This window comes from Sminthopsis crassicaudata, chromosome 5 (genome assembly GCF_048593235.1).
Source record: "Sminthopsis crassicaudata isolate SCR6 chromosome 5, ASM4859323v1, whole genome shotgun sequence".
In the NCBI taxonomy this organism is placed as follows: domain Eukaryota; kingdom Metazoa; phylum Chordata; class Mammalia; order Dasyuromorphia; family Dasyuridae; genus Sminthopsis; species Sminthopsis crassicaudata.
Window position 1 is genome coordinate 273,209,999 of NC_133621.1, and position 14,056 is coordinate 273,224,054.

General features: G+C 33.7%; 1 protein-coding gene across 2 annotated transcripts in view; it reads right to left on the reverse strand.

Annotated features, from left to right (window-relative positions):
* Positions 1-14,056, reverse strand: part of LOC141544676 (uncharacterized) — a 127,841-nt gene that overhangs the window by 76,288 nt on the left and 37,497 nt on the right. For both annotated transcript variants that reach the window (XM_074271090.1, XM_074271091.1), the window contains exons 8-9: positions 6,285-6,321; positions 2,993-3,059 (exon numbers count right to left, since the gene is read on the reverse strand). In XM_074271090.1, the coding sequence (XP_074127191.1) occupies positions 2,993-3,059; positions 6,285-6,321 (104 nt within the window). The remainder of the gene's footprint in view (positions 1-2,992; positions 3,060-6,284; positions 6,322-14,056) is intronic.

Sequence of the window (14,056 nt, forward strand, 5' to 3'; positions counted from 1 at the left end):
TGTAATGGGCTTAGTATAGAATCTACCATGGGAGAAGTGCTATATAAATGACTTTCCAGTCATTTTATAATATGTTATTACTGTGACAATTCCATGACATTTACTTAAAATAAAGAAATGACTGAATAAAAAAAATTATCATGAAAAATGTTCCAATTTCCCAACACTCAAGAGAAAGTTAAAAATAAACACAAGTTTATTATTATCACCTAGAAAATAAAAAAAATTACAAAGAGGGAAGGATTCTAGAAAGATAAAGAAGTCAGTCAGTAAATTTCAAGCTATATTTTCCCCACCAAAAGAACAAATTTGTGTCTTGGGATGAACACAGACTGGTGAAAGATCAAGATGACTTGGGGAAGAAAAGGAGTTCTGATACAAGCCAAGAAGATATGAAAAGACCCAAGGGTGAGGGATAACCTGTCTTAAGTGCAAGCACCTTGCAGCTAACCCCATAGAAACATTAAGTGGGGACCCATCAGCTAGTTTGGCTTGGCTGGAGCCTCAGCAGGAACCACAGAGACTTTCACTTCACCATACTTTTTTTGTCAAGTTGAGATTTGAGTCCAGAAAGGCTAAAGTGAATCTCAGCTGACTGGGAATCTTCATTGTGCTGCTGAGACAAGGCTCTGGGTAAAAAGGAATCAGCACTTGGTGAGTACAGAAGCAGTAGAGCAGAATGCTGTTGGCTGTGGGCACTTGAAGGCAGGCAGAGCTCTTGGTTTGGGGTTCCTAATCAGATTAGAGAATGAGACTCTCTCCTCAGAACCTATGATTAGAGATGCTTACACTAATATCTCTTATTCAAAAAAAAGAACAAACCCCAAAATTGAAAAATATTATAGACAGGGAAGATGAAGGTTCAACTTCAGATTTGGACACTTTAATTAAACAGAAAGCTTCTTCCACAATAATATAAGATGGCTTCCTACCCAGAGAGAATTTATAGAAGAAATCAAAAAAAGAATTCAAAGATCAAATGAGACACATTGAGGGAAAACTAAACAAAATAAAAAGCAATCCAAGAAAATCAAGACGACATGAAAAAAAGCTAATAAACAGAGGTACAGAGTCACAAAGATGAAAATAATTGAAAATTAGAATTGCACAAAGCATGTTAAAATATTCAAATTGTCTGGAGCTACAATTAGAACTATACAAAATTATCAGCATCTTCAACAACAGACCACAGACTGTGGAATCAATCTACCTGCAATCAAAAAACAAAACAAACAAACAAACAAACAAACAAAACAAAACAAAACAAAACCAAAAAAAAAAGCCCTAGGCCTGTGGCCAAAAATTATGTACAGAAAAATTATCTATAATTTCGAATGAGAAAAAAAATGGATACTAAATGTAAATGAACTTGGAAAATTTCAGGACATTGACCAAACCTGAACTTACATAAAATTTAACATATAAAAATAAATATCAAAAATCACTTTTAAGGAACTCATGTAGGCAAAATGTTAAAACATCAATAAATTGTTTATTCTTTTTACATGAGAAATGTATACTATATATTTAAGATTCTTAACAAAAAGAAAGAATTTTAGCGTTAAGGTAAAATAGTAATAATGTTATACAAATAAAGTGTAGAAGAAGAATAGAACTAGCCTTATAGAGAGGGGAAGAAGACAATTCTGAAAGCCTACTCACATTAGGAATTGGTTCAATAGTCAACACTACACATATACCATGAAGAGTATAGGACCCTCCAAAATCTATAAAGAAATAAGGTCAGAGGGATGGGCAGATAGTGATACAAATTATGAGCAAAAAAGGCAATGGAAGGATCCTTGGGTGGGGGGAAGTTAAAGTAATAGCAAGGAAAGTTATGGAGCAGAATTTAATGAAAGAGTAAGCAGGGATAAGAAAGGCATGCTTATGTGGGGGGTACGTGTATATAACATATACATACATATATCTACATAAATATTTCCTTTTTTACCTGTAACTTTAACTTGTTTGAGGGTGAGAGGGGGAATGAAAAGGGAAAAAAGAGTAAATAAATAATTTATACAGTAGACAAGCAAAGAACAATTTATAAAGAAGAAAAAATGGACATTTATGAATATAATTTCATATATATGTATATATATGCTTTATTAATATGTTAATTTATTTATATTTTCAAACCTTCCTAAGGTTTTTCAGGGCACAAGACAATGTTCTCTTTTATTTTGTATTCCTTTTTGTTTTTTTTTTTCTTTCTTACTTTTTTAAAAAATAAAATAAAGTTTTAAAAATAAATTAAATGCCATAGAAAAACAAAAATAACTACAAATAGGGGGAATTCTAATATGCCACTAGGGAGACTGCACATTTGTCCAGGTTTTTAGAAAGCATACAACAGTCATAAAACTGATTTTATGTTTTGATTCCATTGCTGAGAATTCATCCTAAAAAGAGCAAAGGAAAATTAGGATCTCTGTGTACAAAAATATTTTTAGCTGCTCTTATATGTAAAAATATATTGGAAGCAATCTGTACAACCAGCATTTAGAAAAAAGTATTACTATGGTATGTATCACAAATTTGAAATTAGAAGGGGCCTTAAATATCATCTAGGAAACAAAGATTTTAAAATGTCATTTGTTTTAAAGTGGCAGTCATGGCATATGAAGCCTGGTCCTCCATTCCAAATACTCTCCAGAGCACAGAAAAATAGTAAAGTACAAGGAAATATGGAGTTATATAGAAATATTACCAGAAAGCAAATTGTATAAAAGTGAATTTCACCTAGTTTTTCTGAAAAAACAAAACAAAACAAAACAAAAACACACAACAAAACTAAGCCAGAGGTGGAGAAACTTGAAAGAAAGCTTGACACAAAAAGGCATATTTGTTTTAAAATCATTTCTGTCCATTTAACTCCATTTGGATGTTTGACATTAAATACTAAATGCATACAATATTTTAACAAAGCAAAGCACCCTCTAAACTGAAATATAAGAGTAGAAAAAAAATTCAATATAGAATGCCTTACCTTATCAAAATCCAATTCACTATTTGTACTTAGCAAGTAATTGGCAGGTCCTGGGTTGTCAGAGAAGCTTTCAAAAAGAAACCAAAAAATAATACTTTTAATTTCCAGAAGTTAATCATGAAAAAGGTTTTTTAGTTGTTGCTAGGTGCTTTAACACTAAATGATACATTACAAAAATTACTTAATAGAGTAGGATATATCAACAATTCATATTCCAAGATTCATTTTGGCAGATTACAAAATATTTATGTAGAAGCTATCAATAGGTATATCTTCCAGAATAATATCATTTTTAATTTTTACTTGCTTCTAAAGTTTACAAATAAAACACAATAGGGCATTATAAATCACAGTCATCAAAACCCTGGAATCTATTTGTACCATATGTCACTGTTCTCTGTGCCTTCCCTACTAGGTTCTGACAAACACTTTCTCTGAGTTTCTTTTTCCTTTTTTTTTTTTAAAGTTACCCTCTACAGATTTCAGATAGATATGAGTTGTATTTATTGTTCAATTATTTCAGTAGTGTTTGACTTTTGTGATCCCATTTGACATATTCTTGGCAAAGGTACCAAATTCCAATTCATTTCACAGATTAGCAAACTGAGCTAAACAGGATTAAGTGGAGTCACAAACTAATAGTATCTGATCCAGATTAGAATTATAAAGATGAATTTCTTGATTCCAAGCCCAGGATTATCACCCACTGATTTACCTAACTGCCCTTTAGATAGGAGAATAGGTCATACATTCCAGACTAAGTTTTTATTAAAAGGGCAAGCATTTATCTGCCTTGGTGGAATCGGTTTTTACAATTGCTGTGGTAATCTGCTTTCAGGGAATTTCAATGCCAAATTTCTCAATTCACCTGGGGTGGAGGGACAATGTAGTTGTGTCCAGAATTCAAGTAGTGTGGGGTATATGACTTGTGATTGTGCAGGGAACTTCCAAAGAGGAAACAATGTAGATTGGCAAATGTCGTGTATCAGAGTTGCTGGGGGACATTTGCTGAGTGTGACAGAGGGAAAACTTGAATCAAGTTTCTTTATACCTACTCCCACTGACCCCAAAGCAGTTCCCTTTTCAGTTTCATAGAATGTTAGTTCAAAGATAGCTTTTTGTTCTTTTTTTAGCTCTACTTCTTTGATAGACATGGTCAATTTCTGTTACCTTCTCCTTAAACTTGCCAATTGACTTTTCATTTTTGGTCTTGTTTTTTAACATACTTTTTCTCTTTGTTTTTTTTAGTTCGATTCCATCTTTTCCTCTTCCTTCTCCTCCTTATAGCCTTCACCTTATTTTCTTTGTTCTGTCCTCTATCTCTTCAAATCCTCCTTGGGTTTTTTTTTTTAACTATAGCTGGAGTCTGCTTCAATTCAAGTCACTTCATTTTCTCAACGCCTCCTGAATTTGTTAATTTTTAATCTTTTATTTTTTCTAAATCCTTAAGGAGTCATGATAATCACATATGTTTTCCCTTAAATTAAATCTAAAAGAGTTCCTTCTGCCCCATTAGTAAGAATAATGCAAATACTGCAACATCTCCATCAACCATAATCCCCTACAAAGGAGATCAATTTCCCAGGACTGTCTTGTTAGCATATCTGAGACTAACTCAATCATCTCATTAGGCATCCTGGAACTACTCACATAAAAGCAATGTACATGAGTTTACTTTTACTTAGACCATCCCCTGTCCTCTCCCTAAATCTTTTTTTTTTCCACTTTTCTCCCTAGATCAAGTCCTTAATTCTCTCCCCCTCTTCCCTCTGACTTTAAAAAGCCATGCCACTTGATCATTTTGCTTAATCATATATGATTTAGCCCCAAAGCTATTCCAAACTGACTGTGATAAGAGCTTAGGTGAATTTGTCACATTAGGAACGGCTCTCCCTCTTTTATTTATCTGATACTTCTTCATTCTTGGACAAAAATAGGAAGAACAGTTCTACATGTTGAGCTTCTTGGTTTCACAAGATTCTTCCCACTAACATTCGGACACAATCACTCCCCACTTTGCCTCTTGTAGTTCTTTTTCCTTTTATTTTTAAAAATTATTACCAGGAATACTGCATTCTACTTGATCATCTAGAAAGTAGAAATGCTTTTTCCCCAGACTTTTCACCTTTTATAATAAGACTAACTCATCACTGATAGCAACAAAGAGCACAGAATCTGTAGGTCACTTCAAAACAACATCCTGTGCTGTGAGAAAAGGTGTTCACTAGACATGAGATATTTTAGTATCTTTATAGTCATTGTTGTTAATAGCCTTACAACTAATGCTTTGCCATATCTGTTTGCCTTTCTAGGAGTTCCAGAGAAATGTATTTCTACTTCTCACGATACAATGTCAGCTTATGTATGCGTCTCTAATTGGAAATAAAAAATATTCCCTCCAAAGTCTCAAAGTGAAAAGTAGCTTTCTACCATAGTTGTCCACAAGAGTTCCAAGCAGAAACCACTCTTTGCTGAGTATAATTTTCAATACCATTTCTTGTCTTAATTTAGGATCCTGGTCCCAGTGACTAATCCCACCCCATCTTATTAACTTTTTCTGAGCACTTAGATGAATCTCCACAAGTTTAAGATGATACATATATGCATTGTAGATGTACCTTAAAATACTTGTTAGGAATTCATCTCAAGTGACTATTATGTGGTGTGGCCATAACTAATAGCTATTGGATGAATGAAGAATGAACCAGTTCCATAACTATTAGTCTTAACAATAATTATAGTAGGGCATTGTAGATAGGATGTAGAAAGGAAGTAAAAATATGATGGATTCAAGTCTGTCCTTTGTCAAATACAAATTTTATGAATTCAAACAAGTCACTTAATCCTTCAGCATTCTCAGTAAGCACAACACAAAATAGTTGCCAATCTTATGGATAAATAAGTACACACACACACACATACACACACACACCCACCCACACCCACACACACACACACAAAGAGTGTGCATAAATGTGTGTCTTTGGATGTGTATATATGTATATTTATATTTTTGTATATTAATTGTATATTACATATTTTATATGCATAGAAAATATATACATACATAATAATGCATATATACCTATGTATACATACACACATGCCAATTAGTTGTTTAGTAAAGCTAATTTTTTGAAAGAAATATGGATTAATGTGCTAGTGAAAATTGGTGAAATTAAAGATATGACTTTTGGAGGCATGAGAGTCTGCTTTGCCCTATATTGCAAAATTCAGTGAAGTTTGGACAAGAGGTCCATTAAAAGAAATGTCAACTTGCTACAAAGCCTACCTGCTTATAGAATCTTCTGCATAACTTTCTTTTGCTACTGTAGAGAAAAATTAAAATAAAATTAAAACTTACTACATAAGTAGAATTAAGGTAAAAAGCATAAATTTTAAAGTACTTCTATAATGTGTAATATGAAAAGCATAATTTTAAAGCACTTCTATATTTTTTTGAGCATATAAGGAATGCTATGGTTTTGAATGGACTCTGATTTGATGATATCAAAGAAAAAACAGTAATAGCTGGAAAAAAGTGTCTACTGAAAAAAAGAGGAACAACAAGGAAATATAATGGGAAAATTCAAAATTCAAACACATTAAGAAATGCAAAATATCTATTAAAATCTAGGGGGAAAAGAGGGGGGTGAGAATTATGTGAATATCAGTCTCATCAGTTTTGGCTCAGAAGTGGGAATAATTTAATTCATTCAATTGGATAAAAAAAATTAATAACCTTATAAAGAAGTAATAGGAGAAAAAGGACAAAAAAAGGGAAAGCAAATTAGAAGGAAGGGCAAAAACACCATGAAATAAAAGCTAAGAGAAGAGCTGAAGGAATGATAGTAAGTAGGGCGTGTTATAAAAACACAAGAGAAGCAGGAGATGTGATGCAGTTTGAATGCTCTCAATTCCTTGTGGTCAAGAGATTAGTGGAAATTAAGAGTATTTAAATATCCCCTTTAAATTAGCCATAGGGTTAGAGTGGAAGATTAAGTTAGTTTCCTTAAAATAATAACCACTATAAATATAAAACTTACAGCAAGCACTGTTTTCAATGGAGAGAAGCTGGACACATTCCCAATAAAATCATCCATTAAACATGGATGCTCATTGTAAACACTATTATTCATCATTGTACTAGAAATATTTTCTTTCACAATAAAAAAAGTCTAAAAGAATAAGAATAAGCAATGAGGAAATAAAACTATTACTTTTTTTGCTGCTGATATGGTGATAAGAGGATCCTAGAAAACCATCCAAAAATCTACTAGAAACAATTCCATGCTTTTGAAAAGTTGCAGTATATTATATTATTTTATATCATCATAAAATCATCAGCATTTCTATATATCACTAATGAAGCCCATCAGCAATATGTAGAAAGAGAAATTTCATTTAGAATGACTATAGAGAAAATAAAATATTTGGAAATCAACCTTCCAAGACAAATCCAAGAACTATATAAAACAATTATAAAACACTTCTCACACAAATTCACATCTGAACAACTGGAAAAATATCAATTGTTAATGGGTAGATCAAACCAATTTAATAAAAATTTTAATTCTATCTAAATTGTCCAGTGCCACATAAAACTGCTAAAACATTATTAAAATATAACATATAATGTAAAATTATTAAATAAAAAAATTAATCTGGAATAGCAAAAGGTCAAGAATATCACAGACATTAATTGAAAAAATACAATAAATGGTGGCTTAGCAGTACCAAAACTAAAATTATATTATAAAGCAGCAGTCATCAAAAACATTTTATATTGGCTAGTGTGGTAGAACAGTGGAATAGATTAGAAACACATGATAACAATCAAGGCCTATAGTAATCTAGCATTTGATACCCCCCCCCCAAGTCTAGCTTTTGGAATAAGAACTCAGTATTTGACAAAAATTAGTGGGGAAGTTGGAAATTAATATCAAACTCAGCATATACCAGGATCCCACACTGCATTAACAAAATAAGGTCAAAATGGGTACATAATTTGGGTATAAATATGATAGCATTAACAACTTAGTAGAGCAGTGGGATAATTTTTCTATCAGATCTTTGAAAAAGCGAGGAATTTATGAGCAAAGAAGAACTAGAGAACATTCTGAAAGGCAAAATAGACACGATTACATAAAATTAAAAAGTTTTTGAAAAAAACAAAACCAGGGGGCGGAGCCAAGATGGTGGAGAAGATACACTCGATTCTTTAAGCTCCTTTCTTCCCTTACTATAAACTAGATAAAATCAGCCTCAGAAATAGCGCTGGATTGATAGAATCCACAAAGACTGGAAGCACGATTTACCAGCTGAAGAGAATCTGGAGTTTCAACAGGAAAGGTCAGCTTCCAGGGGAGGAATAAGAAAGGCCAGCACAGACGGTTGGGTGCTGGCACGCTGTGCCGATCACGCTGGGGAGGGCTCTGGGATCAGAGAAGCCACTGAGATAGAGTAATCTGGCACAGGCTGTTAACTCTTCTCTGCTTATAAAACAGCAGTTCAGAGGAGAAATCAAGCCACTTTAAAATTTTAAAACCAGATTAGATCTTCCCGGATCCTGGGGGTGACTCAGCAGATCTCGGCACTGTGGGTATGGCCGACATAGGCAATCCAGGCTTTCACCTGGGGGTAGTTAAAGAGATTGAAAAGTGGGCAGGATGGTACCTCATAGTGCCTGGCTTGGCTGGAGGCTGTGGAACTCACCTGTGAGGCACTTCAGGGGAGGGGGTGGGGAACTCTCTCCCAGAGCTCTCTCTTAGCTCAGGCACAGGGGCTGCTGCATCCATCCAGTCTGGGAGGAAGCTGGTAAAGAAATAAATAAATAATTTCCTACCCCAGGGACAGACTCCAAAAGATTTTTTAAGTATGAATAAGAAGCCAAAAAGAAACATTGACTCATTCTACTCAGAGAAAGAGCGGGTATCCAACCCCGAGGAAGTTAACAGCAGAGAGTCAGCGGATAACAACCTAAAGGGGAACGATTCCTGCCCCCCATCACATAACTCTCTCCTCGAAGAGACTATTAAAAAGCTAAGAGAGTTTGAAGAAAAATGGGGAAAGGAAAGGGAAGTTATGATAGAGAATAACAACGTCCTGAAATTGGAGTTGGAAAAAATAAAGAATTCACAGGAGATGCAGGGAAACAAAATTAGTGAATTAGAAAAGGTTAAAAAATCGCAGGAAAGTAGGATTTCAGAATTAGAAAAGATAAAGTCTCAAGAAAATAGAATTTCTGAATTGGAAAAAGAAAATAATTCTCAAAAAAAATTAGGGAAATGGAAAAAATTCAATAGAGCAAAATAATTCATTTAAAAACAAAATTGGGCATTTACAAAAAGAACTAAAAACTGTGAAAGAAGAAAATAATTCCTTAAAAGTCAGGATGGAACAAATAGAAATGAATGATTCATTGAGAACCCAAGAATCAGTCAAACAAAATTTAAAAAAATGAGAAGCTGGAGAACAACATCAAATACTTTCTGGGAAAATCTATAGACCTGGAAAATAGATCTAGGAGAGATAATCTGCAGATCATTGGACTTCCAGAAAACTATGACCAAAAAAAGAGCCTAGATTCTATCTTACAGGAAATTATCAAAGAGAACTGTGCAGAGATAATAGAAACAGAAGGGAAAGTAGATGTGGAAAGAATTCATCGAACTCCTTCTGAAATAGACCCTAAAAAAAGAACACCACGGAATATTGTGGCTAAGCTGCAGAATTACCACACAAAGGAGAAAATCTTGCAAGCAGCTAGAAAAAAACAATTTAAATACCAAGGTGCCACAAGAAGGGTCACTCAAGATCTGGCTGCCTCCACATTAAAAGATAGAAGGTCCTGGAACCTGATATTCTGTAAGGCAAAAGATCAAGGACTGCAACCAAGAATGAACTACCCAGCTAAGTTTAGCATCTTTTTCCATGGAAGAAGATGGTCATTCAATGAAATAGAGGAATTCTATATGTTTCTAAGAAAAAAACCAGACTTAAACAAAAAATTTGATCTTTATCCACAAGACTGAAGAGAAACAGAAAAAGGTACACAGAACCCTTGAGAACTGTAACTCTGTTGTGGGCATATAAAAAGTACTCAAGGATAATTTGATTTTACTGATATAAAAGAAAAAAGGGGGTGTAGTAAAGGGAAGGAGGTCGTTTCAGAAAAAGGGGAAGGAATGATAAAAAGAGGGAAACTACATCCCAGGAAGAGGCATAGAAAAAACACCATATCTGAGGGAATATAGTGAGGGGGAGAATCATTGTGTGAATCTTACTCTCATCAGAAGAGGCTCAAAGAGTAAATAATTGACATATTTGTTTTTCAGAGAATTTTTCTCTCACCTCATTAAAAGGGGGGAGAGGAAAAGGGAAAAGGAAAAGGAGAATAAGTGAAGGGACTTGGAGGGAGGGGGAGGGATACTAAAAAAGGGAGGTCTGCGCATCACAAGGGGGGGTCTGTAAAATAAATATCAGGGAAAGGGATCAGGGGGGTCAAGGGAAAAAGCATAATCTGGGGATAATATGATGGCAGGAAATACAGAATTAGTAATTTTAACTGTAAATGTGAATGGGATGAACGCTCCCATCAAACGGAGACGGATAGCAGATTGGATCAAAAATCAGAACCCTACAATATGTTCTCTGCAGGAAACACACATACAAGCAGGGAGATACATACAGAGTAAAGGTAAAAGGTTGGAACAGAGCCTATTATGCTTCAGGTAAAGCCAAGAAAGCAGGGGTAGCTATCCTTATCTCAGATCAAGCAAAAGCAGAAGTTGATCTAATTAAAAAAGATAAGGAAGGAAACTATATCCTGCTGAAAGGTAGCATAAATAATGAAGGCATATCAATACTAAACATATATGCACCAAATGGTATAGCATCTAACTTTCTAAAGGAAAAGTTAAGAGAATTGCTAGAAGAAATAGACAGTAAAACTATAATAGTGGGAGATCTCAACCTTGCACTCTCAGATTTAGACAAATCAAACCACAAAACAAATAAGAAAGAAATTTAAAAAGTAAATAGAACATTAGAAAAACTAGGTATGATAGACCTTTGGAGAAAACTGAATGGCGATAGAAAGGAATATACTTTCTTCTCAGCAGTTCATGGATCCTATAAAAAAATAGACCATATATTAGGACATAAAGATCTCAAAATTAAATGTAGGAAGGCAGAAATAATAAATGTCTTCTTCTCAGATCACAATGTAGCAAAAGCTACATTCAGTAAAAATTTAGGGATAAATAGACCAAAAAGTAATTGGAAAATGAACAATCTCATCTTAAAGAATGACTGGGTGAAACAGCAAATTATAGAAACAATCAATAATTTCACCCAAGATAATGACAATGATGAGACATCATACCAAAATCTGTGGGATGCAGCTAAAGCAATAATAAGGGGAAATTTTATATCTTTAGAGGCTTATTTGAAGAAAATAGAGAAAGAGAAAATTAACGAATTGGGCCTGCAACTTAAAAAGCTAGAAAAAGACCAAATTAAAAACCCCCAACCAAATATTAAACTTGAAATACAAAAATTAAAAGGAGAAATCAATAACATTGAAAGTAAAAAAACTATTGAATTAATGAATAAAACCAAGATTTGGTTTTATGAAAAAGCCAATAAAATAGATAAACCTTTGGTAAATTTGATCAGAAAAAAGAAAGAGGAAAATCAAATTGTTAGTCTTACAAATGAAAAGGGGGTATTTCCACCAATGAAGAGGAAATTAGAGAAATAATAAGGAGTTACTTTGCCCAACTTTATGCCAATAAATTTGATAACTTAAGTGAAATGGATGACTTCCTCCAAAAATATACACTCCCTAGATTAACAGAGGAGGAGATAAATTGCTTAAATAGTCCTATTTCAGAAAAAGAAATAGAACAAGCTATTAATCAGCTCCCCAGGAAAAAATCCCCAGGACCAGATGGATTCACATGTGAATTCTACCAAACATTTAAAGAACAATTAGCCCCAATGTTATATAAATTATTTGAAAAAATAGGGGATGAAGGAGTCCTACCAAACTCCTTTTATGACACAGACATGGTACTGATACCTAAACCAGGTCGATCGAAAACCGAGAAAGAAAATTATAGACCAATCTCCTTAATGAATATTGATGCAAAAATCTTAAATAAGATATTAGCAAAAAGACTTCAGAAAATCATCCACAGGATAATACACTATGATCAAGTAGGATTCATACCAGGAATGCAGGGCTGGTTTAATATTAGGAAAACTATTAGTATAATTGAACATATTAATAATCAAATTAATAAAAACCATATGATCATCTCAATAGATGCAGAAAAAGCATTTGACAAAATCCAACATCCATTCCTACTAAAAACTCTTGAGAGTATAGGAATAAATGGATTATGCCTTAGAATAATCAGGAGCATATATTTAAGACCTTCAGTAAGCATAATATGCAATAGAAATAAACTGCAACCTTTCCCAGTAAGATCAGGAGTGAAATAAGGTTGCCCACTATCACCATTACTATTCAATATAGTACTTGAAACGCTAGCCTGGTCAAGAAGAGCCGAGAAAGAGATTCAAGGAATTAGAGTAGGAAATGAGGAAATCAAACTATCACTCTTTGCAGATGACATGATGGTATACTTAGAGAACCCCAAGACTCTGCTAAAAAGCTATTAGAAATAATTCAGAATTTTAGCAAAGTGGCAGGATACAAAATAAATCCACATAAATCCTCGGCATTTTTATATATCACCAACAAAATGCAACAGCAAGAGATACAAAGAGAAATTCCATTCCAAACAAATGTTGAGAGTATAAAGTATTTGGGAATCCATCTACCAAAGAAAAGTCAGGAATTATATGAGAAAAATTACAAAACACTTGCCACAAAAATAAAGTCAGATTTAAATAATTGGAAAGACATTCAGTGCTCTTGGATAGGCCGAGCGAATATAATAAAGATGACAATACTCCCCAAACTAATCTATTTATTTAGTGCTATACCAATCAGACTCCCAAGAAGCTATTTTAATGACCTAGAAAAAATAACAACAAAATTCATATGGAAGAATAAAAGGTCGAGAATTGCAAGGGAACTAATGAAAAAAAAGTCAGAGGAAGGTGGTCTAAGTGTACTTGATGTAAAGCTATATTATATAGCAGCAGTCACCAAAACCATTTGGTACTGGCTAAGAAATAGAACAGTAGATCAGTGGAACAGATTAGATACAAAGGACAAAAAAGGGTACATCTAATCTTTGACAAACCCAAAGATACCAACATTAGGGACAAAAATTCATTATTCGGAAGAAACTGTTGGGAAAACTGGAAATTAGTACGGTAGAAATTAGATATGGACCCACACTTAACACCATATACCAAGATAAGCTCAAAATGGGTCCATGATTTAGGCATAATGAATGAGATCATAAATAGATTAGAGGAACAGAGAATAGTCTACCTCTCAGACCTGTGGAGGAGGAAGGAATTTATGACCAGAAGAGAATTAGAGATCATTATTGATCACAAAATAGAAGATTTTGATTACATCAAACTAAAAAGTTTCTGTACAAACAATACAAATGCAAGCAAGATTAGAAGGGAAGCAACAAATTGGGAAAATATTTTTAAAAGTAAAGGTTCTGACAAAGGTCTCATTTCCAAAATATATAGAGAACTGACCCTAATTTATAGGAAACCAAACCATTCTCCCACTGATAAATGGTCAAGGGATATGAACAGACAATTCTCAGATGATGAAATTGAAACTATTTCCACTCATATGAAAAAGTGTTCCAAATCACTACTGATCAGAGAAATGCAAATTAAGACAACTCTGAGATACCACTACACACCTGTCAGATTGGCTAAGATGACAGGAACAAATAATAATGAATGTTGGAGGGGATGTGGGAAAACTGGGACACTGATACATTGTTGGTGGAGTTGTGAAAGAATCCAGCCATTCTGGAGAGCAATTTGGAACTATACCCAAAAAGTTGTCAAACTGTGCATACCCTTTGACCCAGCATTGCTGTTATTGGGATTATA